Genomic DNA, 26,097 nt, shown 5'->3' with positions numbered 1-26,097 from the left:
GCCAGTAAGCAACATTGCTAATGAAAACTTTTTTTGAATTTAAATTTTAGAACTATTTGGTAACCTAATGTAGTATATTGCATTTATTTCTCATTTGCTTTTGTGAATTGGTGGCAAATTAATTAGGCTTACTCAAAAACAAAGCTATGATTTCTTAATGAAGCTCCATCTCGTGCCACAATTTACAATTGGTTTAACGAGTTTAAGCGTAGACGTAGCAATCTTAATGATGATCCTCGTGAGAGACGTCCTTTAACAGAGACTATTGAAGATAACATCAGTGCTGTGCGACGCATGATAGAAGATATGAGAGTGACCTATCAGCAGATACGGGCAAGCCTAGGCATTGGTATGAGTCGAGTTCATAAAATATTACACGAACATTTAGGCGTCAGGAAACTTTGTACCAGATGAATTCCCCATACTTTGAGGGATACAGAAACACCTTCGCATGGACTTGTGTCGCCAAATGTTAGATAAGTTCAACGGTGATAACTCAAATGCTGTATTTGACATCGTCACAAGTGATGAGAGCTGGTATATTTTGCTACGAACACGAAACCAAAAGACAATCAGCTCAGTGGGTGTTTCCTTTCGAGGATCGGCCAACTAAGGTAAAGAAAGGAAGAAGTCAAGGAAAAAAGATGATTGCCTGGTACAGTTGTGCTAGAAGATGGAAGGACCATTACTGCAGACTGTCAATCGCTGTTTTCCTGTTGTCTTGGAAAAAATTCGATAGCAGCGCCCTCCAAGCACGATCCTCCTTCACCACGACAATGCTTCAGCGCACTCCACAAAACGGACTGTTGCATATTTGACTATGGCAGGTGTCGAGATAGTCATCCGCCATACAGTCCTGACCTGGCACCCTGGGACTTATATTTATTCCCAAGAACTTAAGATAAAATTCAAGGTATTCGCTTTACGAGCCCTGTAGGTGCGTAGAAAGCGAACGAAAATGCCATAGAAGAGACCCCTAAGGAAGAATGTGCCCACTCCTTTTCTCAGTGATTCCATCGACTGCGACGATGTGTAGAAAGGAATGGAGCTTACTTCGAAAAACAATAAAATTGACAACTTTCTACATTAAGCCGTTTTTCATTTTCTACGCATTTTCAGTGTTACCTAGGTATGTATGTATTAGTTATAAATTTATAAGAGGTATCGTTCTTCTTGAAAGAAGTCGGCAAGAAACGATAGAAGATAATATTAAGCACTATTTTAAATTGATTTGATTATAATTGTATTTAATGATTAAAAAGTTTCTTTAAAATATTTTTGAATCAAAACGAAATGTTTGGCTTTATTTTATGGCGTTATGTTATATTATATGGACCTGGCCTGAGCTGTTTTACTAACAATCAACACAGTCGACAATCATAATACAAGTTGTGGTTGCGTTTGAAGATACTAATATAAATTGTGCTGCTGACTGTACCCAGAAGTATAAGTAATAACAGTACACCCACATTTCGAGAATTTTATTTCATTCCAATTTGAATGGGTCAATGTCACTTTTACAATGGAGCATGTTGCAAAAACTGACGTATTCGAGATGACTCTGCTTGCCTTGTGTAGTTTGTTAACCTTGGTCCCAATAAAATTCAAGAGAGTATCCAACATTATACGCAGTGGGATGAATCCGTTGAATTAATTTCCCTTTCGTAAATATTAAGTTTGGGTTGTATTATTAACTTGGGGGAAGTGACGTTTGTGTGATTAGCCTTAAAAGTAAATAAATCTATTGCTTTAAGTTTAATTTATTTTCTTTTGTTTGTAACCGACGTCAAAAAAGGAGGAGGTTCTCAATTCGACCCCTATTTTTTGTCTGTTATCTTTTCAGAAATTTCGAACGGGGGAACTGATTTTGATAATTCTTTTTTATTTAAAAGCGTCCCATGTGGTTCTATTTTATTAGAAGAATGCGCATTTTGTTTTTCTTTTTAAGTCAGTTTTTTTTTGTTAAATTTTTATTTTTAAGTATGTGTAGCAACTTAATGTAAGTTTTAAGAAAATTTATTGAATGAGGCGTTTTTTGAAGATATCCTTATTAATCTAAAAGTTTTGAGTTATCTTAAATGCTAATTCAACATAGATTTCTGAAAGTACACCTAACGCCCGCACGGATTAGAGTTTGAATTTATACGCGACCTTCACCGAAGGAAATGCCCACGCTGAACCCCCGAACGAACGAGCACTAGCCCGGCAACGTAAAACTGCTTTTAAATCAGTGAGACACGTGTTTCTCCTTTATACGAGGCTTCCCTTGGAGATGTTGCTTCACCGATATCTGGAACGAGGGTGTTTTTCAAATTTTATGTTACATTTCACACAATTTCATGCTTCGCTAAAATATTGTCTTGGAACACTTCAAAAACAAACATCGATCCCGCAATAGCTAGAACTGTTGAATGTCACCATGGTGTCCCCGGTTCGATCCTGACCGCCACGTACCAAAGTGTTTTACGCTTTCTAATTCATATGTAAGTTTTATTCGATGCTTAATATATTTTGTCATTCCTCCTGTGTTACAAGAGAGTATATGCTGCGGTGATAACATTCCATCAGGTGACCAGTATGTATGTGTGCTCGTAAGTCCAATATGTGGAAAAATACTATCTAATCTCCGGTATGCTGACGATACTAATCTTGCGGCAACGGCCATGGAAGATATGAGTGAGCTATTTCAGTGCCTTGAGACAGAAAGTGGCAACATCGGTCTAGCTGTGAACAGAGCAAAAACTACTGATGATAGTTGATCGAGCCGGAAAGTTAGCAAGTGATATCAGTAGCATTCCGGGCATATAAAACATCGCCCACTTCATAGTCTTGGGTTCCCAAATCAACAATGATGGCAGCTGTGTCCCCGAGATAAAAAGGAAAATCGCGATGGAAAAATATGCTATGTCTCAAGTAACAACATCTGGCAAAAAAAAAAAGAGGAATTGATATCATAACCACCTCCAACGTCATAATGACAACTATGACAAATACTATCTTTGACTCATTTCAACTGCAGTGCCCCTGAAAACGAGATCTAGAAAGGTCTTGAAACGTCGGGTTAACTAAAATAAAAATGTAACTTTTTCGCAAAAATCTAATGTAAAAGCAGTTACAATTACATGCGTTTTAATCATTTAAAAGTGATTTATTTTAATGTGTAACACTTGCGTTAATCAAAGAAAATACTATCAAAACTAAGTCAAATACGAGCACTGGTTTTCCCTTCCTGTGTGGAGTAGAAACGTGGACAATCTTGAGCCGAGGAAGGCAAAGGATTGATGCATTCGATATGTAGTGTTGGAGGCTTATGTTAAGAATACGTTGGATGAACCAGCTCCAAATAAAAACTCGCTGGTCCACTATATGCAGGTGCCTTAGAAAAAATAATTGTGATTGGAAATACCAAAGCGGAAACGCGTAGGGATCACGCGTTCGTTCTTCAACAAGATGCACTGACCAAATTAAAGACTCGTCATCCAAATTATCCAGGGTTGTTAGAGACGTCATCTGCTCCAAATGCAACCTTAATGCTGACCACGATCATCAGACAAGAGGGACTGACCTCTCTCAGAATCTCTCTCTGGGAGAAGTCCTCGTCTTCCATAAAATAAATCTTTACCAGCACGAAATAAAAACATAGATTAATTTTTATACACGTTGAGTTACAATGAGAATGAAAATTTCTATATATTATATAATTTTATTCTTATAATTACTATCGATTGGCTTAAGTTTAGAAGGTAAATAACGCCAACTGTGTGCTGATTGTCCAATGATCTCATATCGTACTCTGTCGCCTAGCAATGTCTCGACGAACTGTGGGTGGGGCATAAGCTCTTTAAGTCTATATAAGTGGACATAAGGGTCACAGAAATGGAAATGTTTTTATAACAGAAGGGCTAAGTGGCAATGAACGGATTAAATGGCATAACTGACATAATAAACAACAATATCATCCAAAGTCTGAGTACGATCTATACATCTCAGCCTTAGAGTACACTTTGTCATTTTGTTTATTTTAAAGCTCAAAAAATTGTGAAAATGTTTTCATTAGTAAAAAGGATATTTAACCCGCGTATCGGAGATCAAGCAATTTGATCAAGCCGCTCTATTTAATTGAAAAGATTGATTGAAAGCATCATAAATCATTTCGTTTCATAATCAGATTTCGGCGAATTCTATCCTTAACAGCCATTTTAGTTCGTACAGCATGCGCCCGGTATCTTTTATGGTATTCGAAAGATTATATGTTGGTTTATCGCTAGAATTGAAAAATCGCTAGAATTGAAAAATTTATCACAGTAACGATTTTCTGGACTCTTGTATAAATGGTTAATAGAAAATTTTTTGTAGCGTTAATTGTTTTTTTAATTTTTACAAGACTTCTTTCCATACATTTAAATTCGAATAGAAGACACTACAATAAATGTAAGATCTATTACTACTTATCTTGGCCCGTGGGGCCCAGAGAATCAATCAAATCAAATCAAAATCAGTTTATTCACGTAGGTCACGGAAATGACACTTATGAATGTTAAAAAAATAAATAAAATATTTTTCTTATTGAATCTACCGGTACTTCGTAAAGGATTGAGCTAATGAGAAGAAGTAGCAAGAAAATCATTGCCACTCTTTTATATCAAGATTTACATGTAAGTACATCGATTTACAAATCATTTCTAATTACAATATAATATGTAAAATGTAAATGGGATGCAACAGACACACTCAAAGTACAGTACCTTTAGGACTTTTACATTGGGCTGAACACAGTCTTAACATTTTAACAGCTTAAGCTAAAAATCTAAAGCTCAGAATAATTTCAGCTGTCAAATGACTATAGAAACGATATCAAAGATTATGCTAAGCTTACACTCAGCTAAGTTTTACGTAAGTAAAGTCGTAGCAAAGACTAAGTGTGCTCTATGCCTCTATATATCTCAGCCTTAGTTGAACACCATATTAAATTGAGATCATTGATGAATGTGAATTTGAAGTAATTTCAAAAGTGGTGGAAATGAAACAAATATTTTGGAACTGGTAACTTATTCAGACTTTATTAGAATCATTCTATTAAAGCTTGCGCTGTGTTCGGTAATCAATTGTCAATGTTCAGTTCTTGGACGCGACCTTGTCAACGTAGGCGGGTTGACTGGCGATGTACTGCTGAGCGCGGAGGATCAGCTCAGGAATCTGGGGAACGTGGCTACCCTGAAAGATTACGTATCTGTTAGTATTGGTCAAAGAGGATGTAAGTACTACGTATTGACAGACGGGACTGCCTAAGTAAATATTTAAATTTAGTTTAGTATAAAACGTGCAGTGAGATTTGACATAAGTTTGAAATAGTAGTTACAATATGGCGACGAAGTATAATCTCACTCCTCCTCCTGCCTCGTACTAACATTATGATTGTTGCAGTTTGTAGCAAATTCGTCATTGTGCTTATGAATATATTATTTAATTATTACAGAACATTATCAAGTATTTATTGAGATGCAACAGTCAAAATGTTTATTTCTTTAAATTTTTCTCATAATAAATGGTAATAAATTCTCATAATAATGGAGAACACTTACAGATGGGTGGAAACCGGTCTCGTCAGCGAGGTAGGTAAGTTCGACTGGTGTGCCATCGGGAGATGTGTATCTGACTGATCCCTTCACTTCTAAGCTAGCGCTCTCCTGCAAGTAAAATTATTATGTTATATTAGTTTTTATATGATGCAATCTGTGGACCTATAGATTGAGCGATCTACATGTGCATAAAGTGCACCTGATTTCCTATTCCCCTTGGAGATGTGGAAATCGACTACTCAGAGATTTTGTTTTCCCTTGCTGTATTCACAACATCGTACATAACCCAGACATAATTAAATTTTGTTGTAATTGAACAAATGCAACGCATTTATTTTCCAGCCAAAAGCCGATTCTCCAAAGATGTATCTAGAAATCTGAACATGGAAAACAAATAACAAACAGTTTAAATAAATAAAATATGTCATATGGTTAATATCATAACATTAAAATGACCCGTGTTCCAAAAATATTTGCAAATTTTTACGTACATCAACATATTTAAAAACTTTGTTTTTTATTTTTGGAATAGGAGGACATACGAGCGTACGGGTCACCCGGTGTTAAGTGATCACCGCCGCCCATATTCTCATGCAACACCAGAGGAATTACAGGAGCGTTGCTGGCCTTTAAGGCTTTTATATTCCTATGGTAATTTTTCAAAGTAATGGCAATCCGTCATAACTTATCTATTAATTATTAAAATCACAAGTATGATACTTTAAAAAGAAAACAAGGTTTAATACCATCTTGTTAAGTTCATTTGTGATGTAGACATGAAATTTTATTTAATGAAAAGTCAAGGAGTCTTTACCTCCTTTACGGAAGCAAATTTATTACGTTTGAGTTTCAGATATAATTAGATAACTTTCTTAATTTGTGTGCTCAGATAAATTTGATAAAATAATTTGATAACAATTTAATTTAAATTAGTACTTTTTGTGCACTTCTGCTTTATACAATGTATAAAAAATGTTATATTTACCAATCGAAAATGTATAGGTATGTAGTTAAAAATGTTTATCAGAAAAAAAATCATATTATTTTTTTTATTTTTATGGAATAGGAGGGCAAACGAGCGTACGGGTCACCTGGTGTTAAGAGATCACCGTCGCCCACAATCTCTTGCAACACTAGAGGAATCACAGGAGCGTTACCGGCCTTTAAGGAAGGTGTACGCGCTTATTATTATTATTATGTATTGATTAAGTATTTTGACTTGTGAGTGATATTTTCATAAAAGTTTATACTCACAAAAGTTTCGCAATAAAACTTATGTTAATTACTCGTTTCTAAACAGTTTTATTCTCGCCACTTGTAAAATGATAATATTGTAAAAGATGATATAGAATGAAATTTACTATGTTCTTTATTACAATTCATTAAACGAAAGGCGAAATATTTTGAATGCATGGTATTTTACACCGCCGCTAATGTTTGCTTTCATTACCAGAGAAATAACAAGCTGAATTATGAAAGAATAATATGTCTATTGCTACAATAATACGTATCGACAAACAAAATAACAAATACAATACAATATATTCGTTTCCTTGTAAATAGAAAAATGTTTCTTTTACAAAAATATCTAATTAGTATATGCTTTACTTTCCACGAATCTGGCTCGAACTTGACTGGCTTATTTTTACTATATGCGCCTATTTATGCCGGGAATCAGTAATATGCGAGCATTACTGTATTTTGGTCTGAAGGGCACCGTAGCTAGTGAAATTAGACTTAACACCTTATGTCTCAAGGTGAGTTGTAGTGACCCTTAGAATTTTAGTGTTTTTCAAGAATGAGTGGCATTGCATTGTAATGGGCAGGGCGTTACAACTACCATCAGCTGAACGTCCTGCTTGTCTCTTATTGTCATGAAAAAAAATGTTATACCATTTTGCTGAGTTTACATTTAACGCTATTTTAATATCCAATATACTCAAAGAGGTAGAGTTGTATGATATCTTGTCTTTTAAAAAATTTAAATGGTAATTACTTACAGAGTTTGGGTTCTTGACGACACCGTCGGCTTGGGAGATGATACCATTGCCTGTCTCGTAAGCGTACTGGAAGTTGCCTTCGGGGCTTTGTTCATATGTGGACCGAACAATTGGGACTTGGTAGTCAGCAGATGGCACGATGTGGGATACATCGGCGCTGGCGCAAGCCACAACAGCGAGGACAATCAGGAATTTCTAAAGAAAATAAAAACATTCATATAATTTACGAAACAAGAAAATACAACAATTAATCTCAAAATCAACAAGCCGCGCTTTACAACTGAAAAAAAAATCTGCGATAAAATTCACTTTAAAGTTAAAACTTTAAGAGTTCTTTTATTTATGACAATGTCCAATTTATTCGAATATCAATCTTAATTAAAGAAAATATTTTAAATTTTAAATTTGTTAGCTCTTACCATGTTGGTTATTAGAGCCTTTGTGAGAATCTGATGAAACTACCTCAACATCGTGTTTATATACTGTCTATCTAGAATCGAAATCTGAATTTGTTTTCTTGTTTTACATGGGCCACTAGCGTCTCATCAAAGATTGATAAAACAGATATGCTTTTTTGTACATATGATTATTTTTAAGTTTACCGATTTAGTAGAAAATATTGAATGCAATATATAATAGTATCAACTTGAATTAACATTTATGTGGTTTATTTATAAGTTGTTGCTATGCTTGTCCTACCGCTAACGTATTCAAAATAAATTTGAGTATGTTTGCTAAAATTATTCCTAGTTGCGTATCCTGCATATATAACAATTAAATAATTCAATTTTGTAACAAAATCACGAATTATAATATATTTTAGAGTATAAGTTATTAAGGTAAACCTATTGAAGAAGTCCGTACTCTAAAATTCCTTGGTATCAGTATAGATAAAAATTTAGACTGGAAGGCTCATATAGAATCACTGGTTAAAAGAATACATAATTTTTTCTTTGCTCTTAGGTTAACCAGAAAGATAATATCAAAAGAAACGGCAATCATTGCCTATCATGGCTATATAGCATTTATAATTAGGTATGGTATCTTGCTATAGGGTAACTCCACAAAAATAAACAAAGTATTACTGGCTCAAAAAAGATGCATAAGAGCTGTGGCCGATATAGGGCCCTTCGAAAGCTGCAGACTGCTATTTTTTAATTTAAATATATTTACTTGTTTATACTCAACACACCCATATTATCAAACGAAGTGGTAACTGGCACCAATATTATTTTATTATTATTATCTCTCAACATTTTATTAATTATTGTTATATTATAGGGCCTTTTAGGTTTAGTCTTACTTTGGCCAAATTGAATGTAGCAGTAATTATTGATTTGTGTTAGTTTACATTAATAACTATTAAACAAAACCACTGAAATATTTGCATGCAAGACGATATATTAATTCTCTCAGATTATGCATGTATATACGAGCGCTAGCCTTGCAGAGTATTTCTAGGCATTAAACACTAATTTTGTGTGAGGTCATGTTTTAAATTAGTCTATGACAACTTTATGACAATATTATTAGCAACGCATCTGATATTTGGCTAAATATATGCAAGACGAGTAGGTGAATGAAGCCCAGGATTATTCACGGTTTCAAGGTCAGATCCTTGCATGCCTAGCTTTAATGTTCGTATACCTGGCTATTGGTAGGTATACTGAATCTAGACATACATAATTTCTTGTTTTGACTAAGTGACTAATAAACATACATATACTAACAACCTTAAATATACACTTTACCAGTGGGATTACATACATTTTACCTTTGCACATGCCGGCTAGATTATGAGGACCACAGCGGCGCCTATTTCTGCCGTGAAGCAGTAATGTGTACGCGTTAGTGTGTTAAGCTAAGCATTCATCGGAGGCGATCTCTCTTAGGGAGAGAGAGGCGCAGGCGGCACTCCCTTGGGAGTATCTGCTGGGTATAATACAGAAGGTGCTGATAGCACCATGAGCCAACCAGAAGGATGGTCACAAAAGGGTTGGGGACGCTACGAAGCATAGCACAAAGAGACGAAAGATAGAGAAACTAAAACAAGTTTTACTAAAAAAAGTTTTCTTCATAATTCGAGTGAGAATCGCTTGACCTTTCCGATTATAATGTTTCATTCAAACCTGTTTTAACGACTTTACAATTTTACTCTTATAGCATTCTATAATTAAATCCATACAATATATTATTATAATTAAATGATATCGTGAGCAAGCCGTGTCTGTACAGCAAATATTTTTCATAAATTTAATACATGATACTTGATTTGGCATATACAGTAAAACCCGCTTAAGACGATTTCACAGGGACTCAACAAAGAACTTTTTTTTTCTCGATCCATTTGACCGCGTGCAATGCAGAACAGCTCTAATTGTCGGGGACCCAGTGCTCTGTGAACGGCTGGATCACTTGGCGTTGCGTAGAGACGTCGCTCCATTGTGTGTCTTCCACCGCATTTATCACGGGGAGCGTTCCGAAGAGCTGTTTAACCTGATTCCTGCCGCCGAAATCTACCTTCGCATGATATGCCACAAGTTAGGATATCATTCCAGGACGATACGACATGGGTACCTTCAAAGCGCGTACAACTTCCTTAAAGGTCGGCAACGCTCTTGTGATTCCTCTGGTATTGCAAGAGAATGTGGGCGGCGGTGATCACTTAACACCTGGTGACCCGTACGCTCGTTTGTCCTCTTATTCCACAAAAAAAAAGAACGCATTAATTACGTTATTTAAAGTAATCACGTATTTTGGCTTGACAGAAATATTTTCATGCATTATCAACTACAAGATTATCAACATAATTTAACTTTTGCAATGCCTCCTTGCATTGATTTAAAGAAGCTGCTAGTCGTCTTAAGTCACTAACAGCTGATAATTCCTGGGCGATTAACAAAAGCAGAGTTGGGTCCTCGTCGTCTTTATCATTCTCACTTAGGTCTCCTTTTAGTGTGTTGTTCACATAAGATATATTGTAGCGCGTGAGTCCTCTCTCACACGCGGGATCGTTGTACAATCAAACAATCTAATACTCTCCAATGCATTATATTTATTTTGCAACTTATACATAATATTATATTTTATATTGGGCCGTAGAACGATCATTCTTAATTTACTTCATGATCTAATCTGTTACAATTCGATTATGTTCTTCTTCGCGCCACTTGAATCTCTTTTAAATATTATTTAACCCCCTTATTCATAAAAGTCTGCTAACTTAAAGCATTGCTAATTCTCACTCTGTCAGACCTAAGTCAGTATAAAAAATAACGTAAGTAAGTAAATACGTAAGTAAATAAATAAGGGTGCTTTACGGCCAACCATAGAACAATGAGTTCTTATTTGCGGATAAGAACTCCTTGTTGCAGCATGTATCTACTATCGTATATAGTTCCACAATAAAAAAAATTGTTGCGATACTTATTGGGTATATATAGGAGAGAATGAGACTGAGATGAGATGATCACGCTCTTTAGGGTCAAGTCTATTCAGTAAGCATGGTTGTGTCTCGAATTATTAAACTTGCCGTGATGAAGTTCTTACGTCAGTCATGTGATCTTAGTCGACGCAGCCAGTCCATAGAATCTTTTATCGTCCACGGTAAGGTAGACTAGTTCTCAAGCACACATTGTATTTATTTTCGACTGACAATAGATCCCAGAAAATGTTCAAAATAACTGTATAACGAAAATCAATAGAATTGTTAAAACATTTGTATGATAAAGGTTACTGACAACATTAATGACTTTCTTAATGATACCATAGATTGGGAATGGAGCGACTGCCCTCAGGCTATTAAATAATAAGTCTCATTGTAAACTATTACATTGTAACCATACTTTTTATGAAAAAAAAAGAATCCTGCTGAATATGTTTGCGCCCGTTCTTCTCAGGTCTGAGGCATTCGTTTTGGAATGGGTTTTTAACTTTAAATAAGTGATGTCGAATGCTATTTTGAATAAAAATAATACTTAAATTTGAATTTTAATACAAATAATTTTTCAAAACATTCGAATGGGTTAACTCTCATTAATATTGTAATGGTCTCTTTAATCTAAGTTCAGTTAAAATAAATTATTTCTTACATAACAACAAAGGCATTTGCAAGCCATAAAGTTTTTTTTTTTACAATTTTACTGACCCAGCGCGTTATTTCCATTGTTAATTCTTATTATATTTTATAGGTGTCATAATCTTAAATGTCACAGTTCAACTGGGTTGGATAAGTTTTTATAGAAGTGTAATGTCAAGGTTCATTAAAATTCAAACGATTAGTTCTAATCTGTGGTTTGTTAATATTTTTAATTCTATTTAATTTATATTCTATCTAATAAGCTAGATAAAAGATTTATTATAACTAACTGAGCCAGACGCTGTTCTGTTGTGTTCAGGAATATTGTCTTAAAGCCTTCGGATATGAATATTTTTTTTATATGTAGTAATAAAATGATACGGATTCATATAGAATTTGTGTAAGCAGCTTTTACATTACCGCTTTGTAATTGCCAATTTTTTAAGTATTTAAATGGATATAGTATGTTATCCTGGGATAGACATATGCCATCACGGACTTTTCTGTAGAACTATATAAGATATACAATTCCATGATACATTCTTTTGTTATATCTCAAAGGGCATTATTAGACAGCGTTTCCGTTTATAGCTCCCAGACAGCATCTTTTTACTGATACCTCCAACAAATATCGTGAATGCAAACAAAAATGTATACAAAAACTAAACAAATTATTAACTATGACTTTTCTCGAGAATCACGCTACCCATTGGTGAAAACTGCATGAAAATGAATAGACAGACAGACTCGGCGGAGGAATTTGTTCTATATTGTGTAGTGATAATAAAAACTAATGTCGAATTAAACAAAAATCACGACCTTGTTGAATAAGAGAACAGACTTACAATAAACTAGCGTATACACTAACAAAGCGTGCAAGAGAAAAGAATACCTCTATCGGAGCAGCAAGATAGAAGAGGAGAGCAAATGTATAAGAACGTAACCGATTATGATTGACCAGTCGTAAACAGACAGCAGCGCTTGAAATTAGTAATGTTAACATGAGCAACAAACATGAACTTGTTATGCCTACTACTCGGTTAGGTCGAGTTAGTAATTCTTTTATTGGGCGATGTATATGATTAACAATATGATCCCAGAAAATGAACAAAACGAATGTATTAGGAAATTTAAATGAATTGTTAAAAAAAATTGTGTGGGAAAGGTTATTATAACATAAATGATTTTTTTAATGATACCATAGACTGGGAATCAAGCGAACACACTCAGGCTCTTTAATTATAAATGTGTATTGTACGATATTATATTGTAATCCATATTTTAAAAAAAGCCCGCTGCGTTTCTTTCGCCCGTTCTTCACAGGTCTGAGGTAGTCTATTTTGAATGGGTAGGTAGTTTTTGACGTTCAATAAGTGATTTTGAATAAAAATATTTGAATTTGTATTTAAGTATCTTGAATATGAAACTAGCTAACCACTGGCAAACTATCAGGCTGTCATGTCGTTTACACGTCAGTATATTCTAAGTCTATGATCTGAACACATACTTATAACATTGAAATTGCGTAACTTTTCAGGAGTTCTATGATGCGTTAGGACACAGATCAAATTACTAATTGTCACTGCCAGGGGCAGTTGTCATTTACTTCCATATAAAAATGAGAGAGTCCTTGACAGTCTGGTTACCCAGGACGGTTGGATGGAATCCCATCAGGTTGAACACAGATTAATTAATCCTCCTATTCCAAATGAAAATATTAATTCGTTTTTATAATTGAATGCGCAATAGTACATATTGATATTTTCTTTGACTTGATACATTACAAGCCTAGATAGAGAACTTTGCTGCTGAAAACAGGCCAGGTTTATTACATAAAGTGCACGTGACAAGCTACGAGTTAGACTCGCGATTTGTATGTCACTATGTGTTAGTGTGCGTGCATTGCTCAAAATAGAGGTTCGAGGTCAACCTCAATTTTTTCGCAGTTTTCACAGCTGTTGCAGTCTAGACGTATTTAAGTGATTTAAGATTATACTTTTCATATTATAACTGTCACTATAACTAACATAAACTTTAAAATTATCTAAACATATTAATCATTTTGGATGTTTTTCTTTTATTAACATTGAGATACTCATGCTTGCTAGCAGTAGACTATCTTGTGGTTTGCTTTATATTACTTACCTCACTCTGAGTCAAATATGTATCTCGTTCTTTTTTATTAGTCTTCTAGCCACGAATACTGACTTTTATTTTGTTTGTCATATTTTAAATCACATTTTTTTTAATATAAACAATTTCTAGAACTAATTTCTAAACATTTTCAAATGATTAGAATAAAGGCTTACATTTGAAATCTTCCAAATAATTCTAGAAACCTCTAGATCATTCCAGAATTTTCTAAAGTAATCCAAATCATTCTAAATTATTGATAATCACACATCTTTTTAGAAATCACATGTTTTAACCCCCGTACCTTCTACGCCCATATAGGTATCAACTTGCAACCACCAAAGTGCACGATGGGAGTACCTATTGTATCATACAAACAATGTGCGTCTGCGACGTGCTGTTTTAGCTGCAAAGTGAAATATAGGGGACACACCTTTATTTTTTTTATATAGATAAGATAGATACTGTGTGTTTTCTGAAGACGAAGGTTTTTAACCAGTGTGTGTTGCCAGTGATGACTTACGGTACGCAGACGTGGTCGTTAACAATGGGCCTGATGAGAAAGCTCATGCTCGGAGTTTCCCTGCGAGATCGAATCAGAAATGAGGAGATCACCGACATAGCCCAAATCATTGCGAAACTGAAGTGGCAGTGGACAGAGCACATAGTTCGACGGACTGCTATCAGATCTATCGGTGAGGCAGAAGCGTCCTCGAATGGCGACCTCGTACCGGAAGACGCAGTATTGGTGGGCCCCCACAAGATAAACCGACGATCTGGTCAAGTTCGTAGGAATATGTTGGATGAGGGCAGCGTAGGACCGATCGTCGTGGAGATCTGTAGGGGAGGCCTTCGTCCAGCAGTGGACGTCTTCCGACGTCTGCAGTTATTATTATATAAGGATTAGTGTATTAAAAGAAAAATAGCAAATTATACAAAGATATTTAATATTAATACAATGTAACAGGTTAAACAATAAAAAATGTACTCTCTATACAATTAATATAATAACACGTTTTCCATTTTTGTATTGTACTTTCTTCGCATTTTCCACAAGTCATGGTTAATCAGTGAAATTTTTCATTGTATTTTAATCGTGGCGTGTGGAAAGGGCCAAAAGGTTTATTACATTTATAATACATGTGTTAATTCTGTAGACCCATACTTGAGTATGAGCGTTATTTAACAAAGCAGGGTCGTATTTAGATGAATATTTCAGTCATTTGGTCGATTCAAGGCTTCTTGTATGGTTTCTCGGTGGCTTCGACGTAGGGATGAGCCTTGATGTATTCGAGAGCACGAACGATATAGTCTGGGATGGGTTGTGGGGGAGGTGGAGTAGGCAACAAAGCGCCCTGTAAAAAACAAAAATAAATCATTAAAAAAACTGAATAATTAACGCTTTTTGAACATTTAATTAATACTGCTAATGCTCACAGCGGGTTCAAAGATAATTGACTTCCTCGTTGTTTCAAATATCATGATGACATGGCGATTGAATTAGCGAGTGGTTGGCAAATGTATCTTAATAAATATCTCTTTATTAGTAAAATAGATTATTATTTTTACCTGTGGTTGGTATCCGTTTTCATTGGCAATATATGTGAACTCTACTTTCTGTCCTTCAGGTGAAATATAGCTGTTTGACCCTGACACCTCAAGAGCTACTTCATCCTGCAAACAAAGTAAACATACATTTGATATTTGACAATATGTCTCTTAAATCTTTAGGTAACCAAACATAAGTCAAAGAAAATACGACGTTTTACAAACAAGATAAATAAGGGAAAAGATTCCGAAATCATCTTAAAATTTCTAGCGTGAATATTTGTCGCATCACACACACATTATGATTTCACGAAAGTCTCTCTCTTTCAGTATTATATTTGAAACATATTATTCCTACCTTTCCATACACTTTAACTTTTCCTTGCGCATTCGACGAGATTCCATTGTCAGTTTCATAACTGTACTGGTAGTTGCCATCTGGGTCACTCTGGAAGTCACTGCGGACTATTGATGACGCTTGGTCAGATGGAACGCTGGCTGCGAAGACGCAGGCAACCACCACGGATGAGACTACGAAGAATTTCTATAATAAAAAGAAGACACTTTATTAATTTATGAGTTTTGTTGATAATTGCGAGCAAATTAATTAAAGGCTTTTCAAATTGGTTTTATATAAATATATATTAGATCACTTTGAAAAACATTAAGACGGGTAATTATGACTGAATTTGGACATAAATTAAGACCGATATAACGCTTATTTTAATCCATCCAATAAGAATGTTATTTAAACTTGCATAATGAAACCAAATTGTATGTGTATTTATTAAAATATATATCGGTGATATAACTAAAGTATATAAATGTATCTTTCGAATCTTATGAAATTATGTATCCGTCTCTATTACTGTCGCTTTTTCGCTTCATCTAGTTTCAGATCACAACGATGCTAAGGAAGTTATCACTTCAAAGTCGAAAACACTTGGTACGTGACGGGTGAGGACCGATCCGGGGGCACCGAGGTGGAAGTTAACTGTTATACCTAATGCATTACCGACCCTTTATAGAATAATATAAATATTAATATAAAAAATAATTAAAATCTGTAGGCTACCAACAGCTTAATTTTACTGTTTAATTATTGTATTTATGTTACAAATTAACTTATAATGATGTTAATAATGTAAATTCAAATATTTTTATTCAAAATAGGATGTGACATCACTTATTGAAAGTCAAAAAAACCACCACCCATTCCAAAACGCAGCGGGCATTTTTTTCATCAAAAAATATGTTTACAAAGTAACATTATACAGTTAAACTTATTAATAGATTATAATTTAATAGCCTGAGGGCGGTCGCTCCATTCCCAATTTGTGGTATCATTAAGAAAGTCATTTATGTTACAGTAACCAACATAAACGTTTTTTAACAATTCTTTTGAATAACTTAATACTTTTACGTTTTGAACATTTTCTGGGATCTTGTTGTAAAAGCATATACATTGCCCTAATGTTAATAACCATTACTGAATTATTCGAAAAAAAATCACTTTGTTGACCTTATATGGGATAAGGTATCGTAAAATAAATTTGACCATTTATATTTTCAAATCTGCCTGAGACAATAATAAATAAAATAAATAAAAGTATTTATTCTAATCGCTTATGTTAATTTATACCAGATCTACCTTCGATGGGGGCAAAAAATAGCTTTGCGACTTTTGCAACCTTGACCTTTAAAGTTTCCCATTACCTACACGTAGCTTCGAACAAGATTCAGTAGAAATGTTTGATCAATAATGAAAACAGATTTAAATTTTAAATTATTATTATCTTGTTCGGAATTGACTTACAAGTGATAAAATGGAATTGCTGGAATCAATTTATTGGACAACTGGCTATTTACATTCACGCACTAGTAAAAAAAGGATTCCGCGCCGTGATACAAGTGAAGCACCTTTATGCTAGTGTGTGTGTGCGGTTACGGGGTATACCAAGCACACAATTTTTTTCCCCTTAAATAATCATATATCCAAAAATACTTTTATAGTATTGTTTTTACACTTTTTCACAACTCACGACGGCATTTTTAAAATATTTTATTGAGACACAATCTGATCTAACACAGACGATGGCGAATCTCATAATGGCGGCCGATCGGCTTGTATTAGTGTTAGTGTATGCGTGGGGCTATGTATTTACACGTTTACCGGCTTGTTTTGGTGCCTCACTGATATGAAAGGTGACACGGAGTCCTTCTTGTTTTACTCGTCTGTGTTTACATTATCATGTTTCGACGTGACAAATTTCGAAAGCGACACATTTAAAGACAAAAAGTCAGGATAGAGATACTTTTCAATGTGTATTATCTTAAAACTTTAAAACTTGTTAATCCTCTTCGCATAGGATACATTCGGAGATGTTTTAATTAAGCAAAAACTCGACCAGACGGGCAAAATTATTTGAATTAAATATTCTATTAGATTTGAGAGAACTTTTTAATTTTTATGTGTTATTTATACGAGTACAAAGGACCATAAGCGTCGATTATCTTATATATTTATTTCTTGTTACGCAATATGATTTTTCACATTAAAATAATTATATTTTTTATCCCAGAACTGAAAGAGATAAGTAAAAAATAACAAAATGCTTAGATTTGAAAGAGTAAAGCAAGTTGAGAGAGCAAAAAGTGTTGGAAATTTCAAGTCAATTTTAAATCATACAATTATTATGGTTGGTTAAGCTGTTTGTCCAAATGATTTGACTTTTCTTTAGTGTTAATTCCGCCAATATTTGTCTTTAAACAATTCGACAGGTGTTTCGCCTGTCCACGAGGCATCCTCAGGACATGTTGACTCGCCAAAATCTGGCACGAGAGTCAGTCTCGTGCCAAATATTGGCGAAATTAACACTAAAGAAAACTCAAATCATTTGGATAATTATGGATTTCCGCAAAGTAACGCCTGCTTCAATAAATTTCCTAAGCTGTTTGTTTCAAGGGAGCGATTTTTCCGAAGGTTCGAGTCGTGTATCGTCCATAAATTCTGTCACATATAAAGATTTGTTGATATCCGTCATCTATCTATTTTTATGTTATAAATTAGAAAGACGTGTTACTTTTTAATTTACTCAAAAACTACTTTAAGCACCGAATAATATCTTTTATCGTATAAAATTTATATCGCCATATACTCGTAGAGAGATTATAATTAAATATTAAGTATGTAAACATCATAGCTAATGTTCGATTGCAACACTTTGCTATGAAAAAACCGAAAGGCGTTACTTTACATAAAGGCGTCGCGTTACTTTACATTAGCTAAACTGGCTAGTGGCTTACATGATGGTAACCGCCCTTAGACATTCACAATACTTGAAGGCATGAAGGAGTATACTCTATGCTTGAAGGTTTATTAGTCGCATCGGTTCGTGAGAATACATGCTGACGGCTGGTATTATTACAGAAAATGACAGCCACTTTGTGTGTGAGGTAAAAAAAATGATAAATGCCAGACTGCAACGTGATTCTAGTAAAATGATAAATGCCAGACAGCAACGTGATTCGAGTAAAATGATAAATGCCAGACAGCAACGTGATTCGAGTTAAATGATAAATGCCAGACAGCAACGTGATTCGAGTAAAATGATAAATGCCAGACAGCAACGTGATTCGAGTAAAATGATAAATGCCAGACAGCAACGTGATTCGAGTAAAATGATAAATGCCAGACAGCAACGTGATTCGAGTAAAATGATAAATGCCAGACAGCAACGTGATTCGAGTAAAATGATAAATGCCAGACAGCAACGTGATTCGAGTTAAATGATAAATGCCAGACAGCAACGTGATTCGAGTAAAATGATAAATGCCAGACAGCAACGTGATTCGAGTAAAATGATAAATGCCAGACAGCAACGTGATTCGAGTCAAATGATAAATGCCAAAAAGCAACGTGATTCGAGTAAAATCTTGTTGTTGCTGACCAGAGTAGCTTGTTGTTCCCCAAAAATTCCTCGTGGTACGATTAAATATGTATGTATGTACAAATTGAAAATGATTGTACATATTAGGATTTATAATTTTAATAATGCTTAGATCATTTAAACGTCAAGATATACGTCGAAAAAAATAGCAGCGATCTGTTAACCTCTATTTTAAGCAATGCACGTACACTTACACAAAACGATATACATATAGCTAGTGTAAGACGTGGCTTGCATGCACACTAAAGTTAACTTGACCTGTTGTCATGCGTTGTCTGACAGCAAGAGGCGCTATCTAGACATATAAAATACCTTATTTATGCATTAATTTATAATCTTTTTATGCATATTTTCGGTCAATTACAAGAAATTACAAACAAGTACAAATCAATACAAAGTTTTGCCAAATGTTGACATGCAATTGTAATTGTTATGACTGTCGGCTCTCATCTATACATCTATCTATACATAATAATATATAATATAAATAAAATTGGAGTGTCTGTTTGTAGTATTGAAATAAGCGTTTTTTACTATATGTATATGAATATATTATATAAGGTACACACACCAAATTAACATTTTTTACAACTTTTACTGTCTGTCTCTTTGTTCCGGCTAATCTCTGAAAAGGCTGGACCGATTTTGACGGGACTTTTCTTGGCAGGTGTCTGATGTAATTAGGAGTAACTTAGGCTACGTTTATTTTAGAAAAAATATTTTATTTAAGAAAGATAAAGTAGTGTTGCAATGTCCAAGAAACGCTCTAACTCTTAAAATAATTTATACTTATGGCAAAACGACGTTTGCCGGGTCAGCTAGCTTAAAATATAACTGAATCTTAAGAATGGAAATCAATTTAAAAATAGTAATAATTATACTTACCATGATGCTTTTCTTAGTTCTTCAAAACGAATGATAACTATTATCGGCAGAATTTGGTACTTATATACTTTTGATGGGGATTTCATATCTGACCTATGCTCGTATCAGACGGACTTTACCATTTGTTGTTTTTTCAATTTTTTTTTCCCAAAGTGCACATTATCTTATAAATTGTTCAATATTTCGTGAAACAGCTGTTATTTTTACTATTAGCAAAAAATATTCACAATTTTGTCTCTCAAAGTAGATAATTAAAATATCGTTAGGCTGGTTTCACATTAAAGTCAGTTAACAAAATACATTTCAATAAATTGCGAAACTTTCGAGTTTCTTTTGTTTGAGGGGCTTCTATTGTTGGAATTTCTTGAAAGGGTTTTTTTTATTTCGTAACTTTATGAACAAATGCTAGCTGTCATAACGTAGTTGTTCCCTGTGAAGTTCTTTACAAGTTATAAGTTTACAAGTAATATTATTATGACTATATGATGTGATTATATTATATACTAGAAATATTAAAGTTTATTTATTTATTTATTCTTAATGATACATCAACAGTACACACATATTACAATTACATAATATAGAATTACAAGAAATTAAATTACTGATGTGAGTACCAATAACAGATGTACACAACATTCATAGTTGCTGCTGTGACAATTAACTACTTACTACTTACAAACTTATTATTACTAACTTTTAACTAATAACATAATATAAACTAAGATAAAATAACAATTTAAAGTTGATTATGTAATTTAAGATTGTATAAGACTACAATTATTAAGATTAAAAAAGGAATAAAAGATAAAAAAATAAATGCCTGTTGGTTTTTATTAATTGGGATGTTTTCGTAGGTTAAGTTTAAATTCCTGTGGACTATTGGTAAATATAGTTAAGTTCTCTATTTTTCTATTCATCTCATTGTATTGCCTAAGCAGTCGTGGTAGTGGTGAAAACGATCTTAAGTTTGTTCGATAGCGTGGTATATGAAAAATACATGAATCATTAGCTTCATAGTCCGGTCAATTTCGACATTCGAAATTACATAAAGTCCCAACAAGCTGAAATCAGTGAATTTGTTCAAAAAATTGTTATAAACAATGTTTAAAAGTTCCCCATCATTCCCATGTATGGAAAAAAAAATTTAAGGTCAAAGGTCAAAAAAATGAGTTTTTCACGATTTTCAGCAAAACGGTAAGTTTTATCATGAAAGTATCTCAGACAAAAGTTGTATATCATAAAATTATCTATAAAAAATAAAACAATACCTTTTTCTTACGAGCCACCGTTTCTGAGATATAAAGATTCAAAAGTTATTAAAGTTGTTATCGTCATAATTTATTAATATGAACACGTTTCCACGCCACCTATGAGGTAGTTGTACTTAGTGCGTTTTTATAACTTTTTGAATCGTTATATCTCAGAAACGGTGGCTCGTAAGAAAAAAAGTATTGATACATTTTTTATAGATAATTGTATTATCTACAATTTTTGTATGAGGTACTTTTATGATAAAATATACCGTTTTGCTGAAAATCGCGAAAAACTCATTTTTGTGACCTTGAATAAAAAAAATTCCATACACGGGAATGATGGGGAACTTTTAAATATTGTTTAAAATTATGTTTTGAACAATTTCACTGATTTTCAGCTTGTTGGGACTTTATGTAACTTCACTCTCATTTTTTGGTCTAAATTGACCGGACTATTACGAGGCATATTATGAGCGATGTATAATTTTACAGTTTCTAATAATTTTGGACAGTAAATAATACCGTTTATTAATTTATACAAGAAAACTGAACCTAAATTATTTCGTCGATTGTAGAGAGTGTTCAATTAAAAAAATGTATTTCTGTCTCTGTAAGAACTGTGCGATATACCCTGAGGAGTATATGCCAAATATTCAGTAAAATCCTTTGTATGGTTTCCAGTATTTGTGAATGAATCCTATAGCTTGGGCTCCAGACTATGCATGCATATTCTAAGATACTTCTAACTAGAGTATTATATAAGGTGATTTTGGTATTTATTAGTTTGAAGTCTTTCGTGTTGCGTTTAACAAAAGCCAGCATTTGTGCATCCTTTGAAACTACAGAATCTATGTATGCCTTAAAATTTAATTTTGAGTCCACTATAATTCCGAGATCCTTTGTTTCAAACACCTCCTCGAGCTTAGAGTTATTTAGGTAATATTTACATACAGTATGAATGTTTTTCTTAGTAACCCTCATCACAAAACATTTTTTTGTGTTTAGGACCATATTATTATTATAACACCATACCTGTATGTTGTTAAGGTCAGCCTGAATTAAATAACAATCATTATTATTACTTATTCTATTTTTATTACTTTATATATTTTTAGATCCTCGGCAAATACGGAATCATGACAATTATGGATATGATTGGTAATGTCATTAATGAATATGGTAAATAAAATCGGTCCAAGATGGAAAATAAAATCCTTGTGGGATGCCAGACGTAGCAATTATAGTATCCGAGTCATATACATTTAGTGAAACTACTTGAGGCCTATGATTGAGATATGATTTAAACCAATTTAAAACAGCTCCATGTAATCCATACCTGGCAAGTTTTTTTAATAGGACTTGATGGTTCACTTTATATATATATAAGCGTTAGAAAAATCCGTCGATTTGTGCACCGTGGTCCACATGCCTGGAAAGATCAGATATAAAGTGTACCATATTGGTATGAATTGAGCGAGTTAAAGTTAGTAAGAAAACCACCAAATTTAAAAAAATATTATCAGGTCCCCGGCACAACATACCTCGCTATAAAAAAAACATTAAAAATATTTCAATAACCTAAATTCACATTTCTTACCCAATGTGAATTTTTATAATATGTTACGAAAATATTTAGAAACTGAAACAAATATTAATAAATTCGTAAGCTCTTTAAAGAAGGTACTTCAATACTTCGAGGAAAAAATTTGAATGTCTGCCCCTCTGCTCTTTGATCCCCAAAATTTTTGTTGTCATTTTCATATTGTCAATAACTAACGACCTTGCTAAGAACCAAATAAAAAATGCAAGTGTATCTCTGTATCTTTTACTGTATTTTTTTTGGCAAAGTCGCTATAAGATTATAATTTTCCATGTGAACTTGTTTATTACAGTGTAACGCTTTAGCCGATCATCATGAAATGCACATACAATACCAGGAATACTGAAAAGGATATACAAGGTTAACGTTTTAGTACCGAAATTTACAAATGATCTCGAGTACCTACACATGCATATAACGCGGATAAGTCGCGTACAATAGCTAGTATTATATAAAATAATCAAAAATTTTCGATTATTAAAATTTAAGATTACTTTAACTCGTTTAGATATTTCACATTAGTGACTGTAAAAGACAGAAGGTATATCATATAATATTTTCGTACTTTAAATTAAATTACACACACAGAATTAAACATAAAATGCGAACTTTTTTCTCTCTTTGCAATACCTGTTTTTATATCAAGTAAGTCAATTAAGAATTTTGTTCAGCCCATATAATTATATAAAACCCCTGTTTTCTAATATTTTGTATTATATTTCCTAGCCAATAAGTGTTCTCTAGATTTAATAAAATAAAATATCACACGCTTTAACAGCAAACGAAATACAACTTTTTTATTCAAATGGATCAAAGAATACAGAAATTGTGCGCTATTAAATAGCCATCTCGCAAAGAGCTGTAACGTGAACGCAGCTTTATTTGACATTTGCCATCAAATATGAAACACGTTTTGGTCGTTAATTAAAAAAAAAGTTGTTTGCCGGCGCTTCTCCGCTCCGAATAGTAGTTTCGACAAATAGAACGTTTGTATGGCAGATTATATTCGATTTAAAATTTTTTTGTTAATTATATTAAGCAATTGATTTGTTCGCTTTGTGTGTTGTGTTTGTTTTTGCAGGTGACTTAGATCATTTAAAATAAGTATAAAAACATATTACGAGGACATCGGTTTTTTGGGGATACAAAGATTTGCCCTCTGTTGTTTATGTATATGTTTGACTTGTTCTTGAAGCTAAAAAGAGATACATTAGATATGATTGCATAGCTATGTATACGTATTAAATTTGAGTGGATTTCCAACTACTTAAAATCCTTTTATCAGATCTGAATTAGGATATGTGACATTTTATACGAAAAACATTTTTTTCGAATTCCTACAAACACTACATCTACAAAATGCTTGCCAAAAGTTTTCCCTGCCATGTTTGATAGCGACCAAATACTGAACTCCGCGGGATATTGCTTCACCAGGATAACTCGCCCGCGTACTAGCACTCTAAACAAAGGATTTCCTGAAGACCACACCGGTCAAACATACGGGTCAACCTCCTTACAGTCCTGACCTAGCACCCTAGGGTGCTAGCACCATGTGACTTCTTTTAATTCCTTAAAATAAATAACCAACTGAGAGGGATCCAGATTTCGTCGCCGGAAGTTCGAGAAGGCCGAAGAAGACGTTACTGCGGCTAACTGGAAAAAGTATTTCAAAAACTGGCTTAGACGAATGAGACTTTGTAAAGATGCTGGTGGAGAGTACTTTGAAAAGATTATTTAGTTTCTCAAAACTTTCTGAGTAACCTACGTAATATAAGACTGTCGCAAACATTTAAAAATTCACGCAAATTGTAAATCCCCTCCTTTTCTCGTCGATAGAAATATCGCACCTGTATTTAACTATAAAAATATTGGTTTTAAATCCACCAAAATAAAACACATATCTTAATTTTTTTCATTACATTATAGATAGTATACTCGTAGTTTAACAGATGACAGTTAAACTTGAATAATATTTAAATTCTATTAATATCTCATGCATTAATTGACATTTCCTGAATGCCTTGAGATTAAAATAAGCAAGATGAATCAAAGTTTAATGATGAATGTTAAAGATTTAAAAGTAATATTTTAAGAACTGTACAAAAAATTGAAGGTTTTCAGACGAATAATAAAATTAATACAAATATCATGGTTTCGAGGCTCTTTTTCGGATTCCGTACAGAAAAAAGAAACATCTGTCTGTCAAGGAACTAACTGTCTTTCTCCCTTGAAACATTATAAAAATCAAACTAAAAAATTTGCCTGCCATTTGAGAGGATGCCTAAAAAACAGATTGAAATGGGCGTGGTTTAATCGTGATCTAACCCTTTTAACCCAATCCCAGGTAACCGAGGAAGCAAGTTTGTGAAAGCGATGAAAAGCAATTTACATAAGCACCATAATCCTTTTTTTTATTTGTAAATTAATCAATGATTGTGTGGATTTTTTTTGAAGTTTAAGTAAAAAAAAATAGAAGTCTACAAAACTTTTTAACATCATTATATAGTAGTAAAAAAATTTTTTTGAGATCGGCCGACAAGGCCATAATTGAACACTTCGCGGGTACGTCGCGTCGAGTTGCGATATAAAAAGTTTCATATCCTTTAAGTCGCGCGTTGTAATATAAGCTTTTTTATAATTTGTTTTAGTTAGTAAAAAGTAGTTGAAACTTCGTGTTAATAAATCTTCATGGTGCTGTCCAGCATGTAGAGAAGATCGGATTGAGGACATTTTTTTATGACTAATGTTCGCGACGAGCAGGACGTTCAGCTGATGATAGATGCACCCTGACTTTTGCTGTACCGCTCAGGATTCTTGAATCCCAATAATTCCGAGCCATAAGATGTTAAGTCTCATTTGCCCAGTAATTTCACTAGCTACGGTGCCCTTCAGACCGAGACACAATAATGGTTACACATTACTGCTTCACGGCAGAAATAGGCGCTGTTGTGGTAACCATAATCTAGCCGGCATGCTGTGCAAAGGAGCCTCCCAGTGGTGAACAACTAGACATGTCATAGTAATGCCTTACATACTATCTGTTATCATGCGCCACGTTAGTCTGTCTA

The 26,097-nt window shown here is 33.7% G+C and overlaps 1 protein-coding gene across 1 annotated transcript; it reads right to left on the bottom strand.

Annotated features, from left to right (window-relative positions):
* Nucleotides 1-14,720: 14,720 nt before the first annotated feature.
* Nucleotides 14,721-20,330, bottom strand: LOC126968506 (larval cuticle protein LCP-14-like). Its single transcript, XM_050813585.1, has 4 exons — nucleotides 20,174-20,330; nucleotides 15,697-15,882; nucleotides 15,360-15,464; nucleotides 14,721-15,145 (listed from the first exon to the last, which is right to left on the bottom strand). The coding sequence occupies exons 1-4, from the start codon at nucleotides 20,174-20,176 to the stop codon at nucleotides 15,023-15,025; spliced, it is 417 nt and encodes a 138-aa protein (XP_050669542.1). The 5' UTR covers nucleotides 20,177-20,330; the 3' UTR covers nucleotides 14,721-15,022.
* Between the last annotated feature and the right edge of the window lie 5,767 nt (nucleotides 20,331-26,097).

The sequence above is a fragment of the Leptidea sinapis genome, chromosome 15 (assembly GCF_905404315.1).
Source record: "Leptidea sinapis chromosome 15, ilLepSina1.1, whole genome shotgun sequence".
Taxonomy (NCBI): domain Eukaryota; kingdom Metazoa; phylum Arthropoda; class Insecta; order Lepidoptera; family Pieridae; genus Leptidea; species Leptidea sinapis.
Note: the sequence above shows the minus strand (reverse complement) of the source record. Positions and strands in the feature narration are given on the sequence as shown.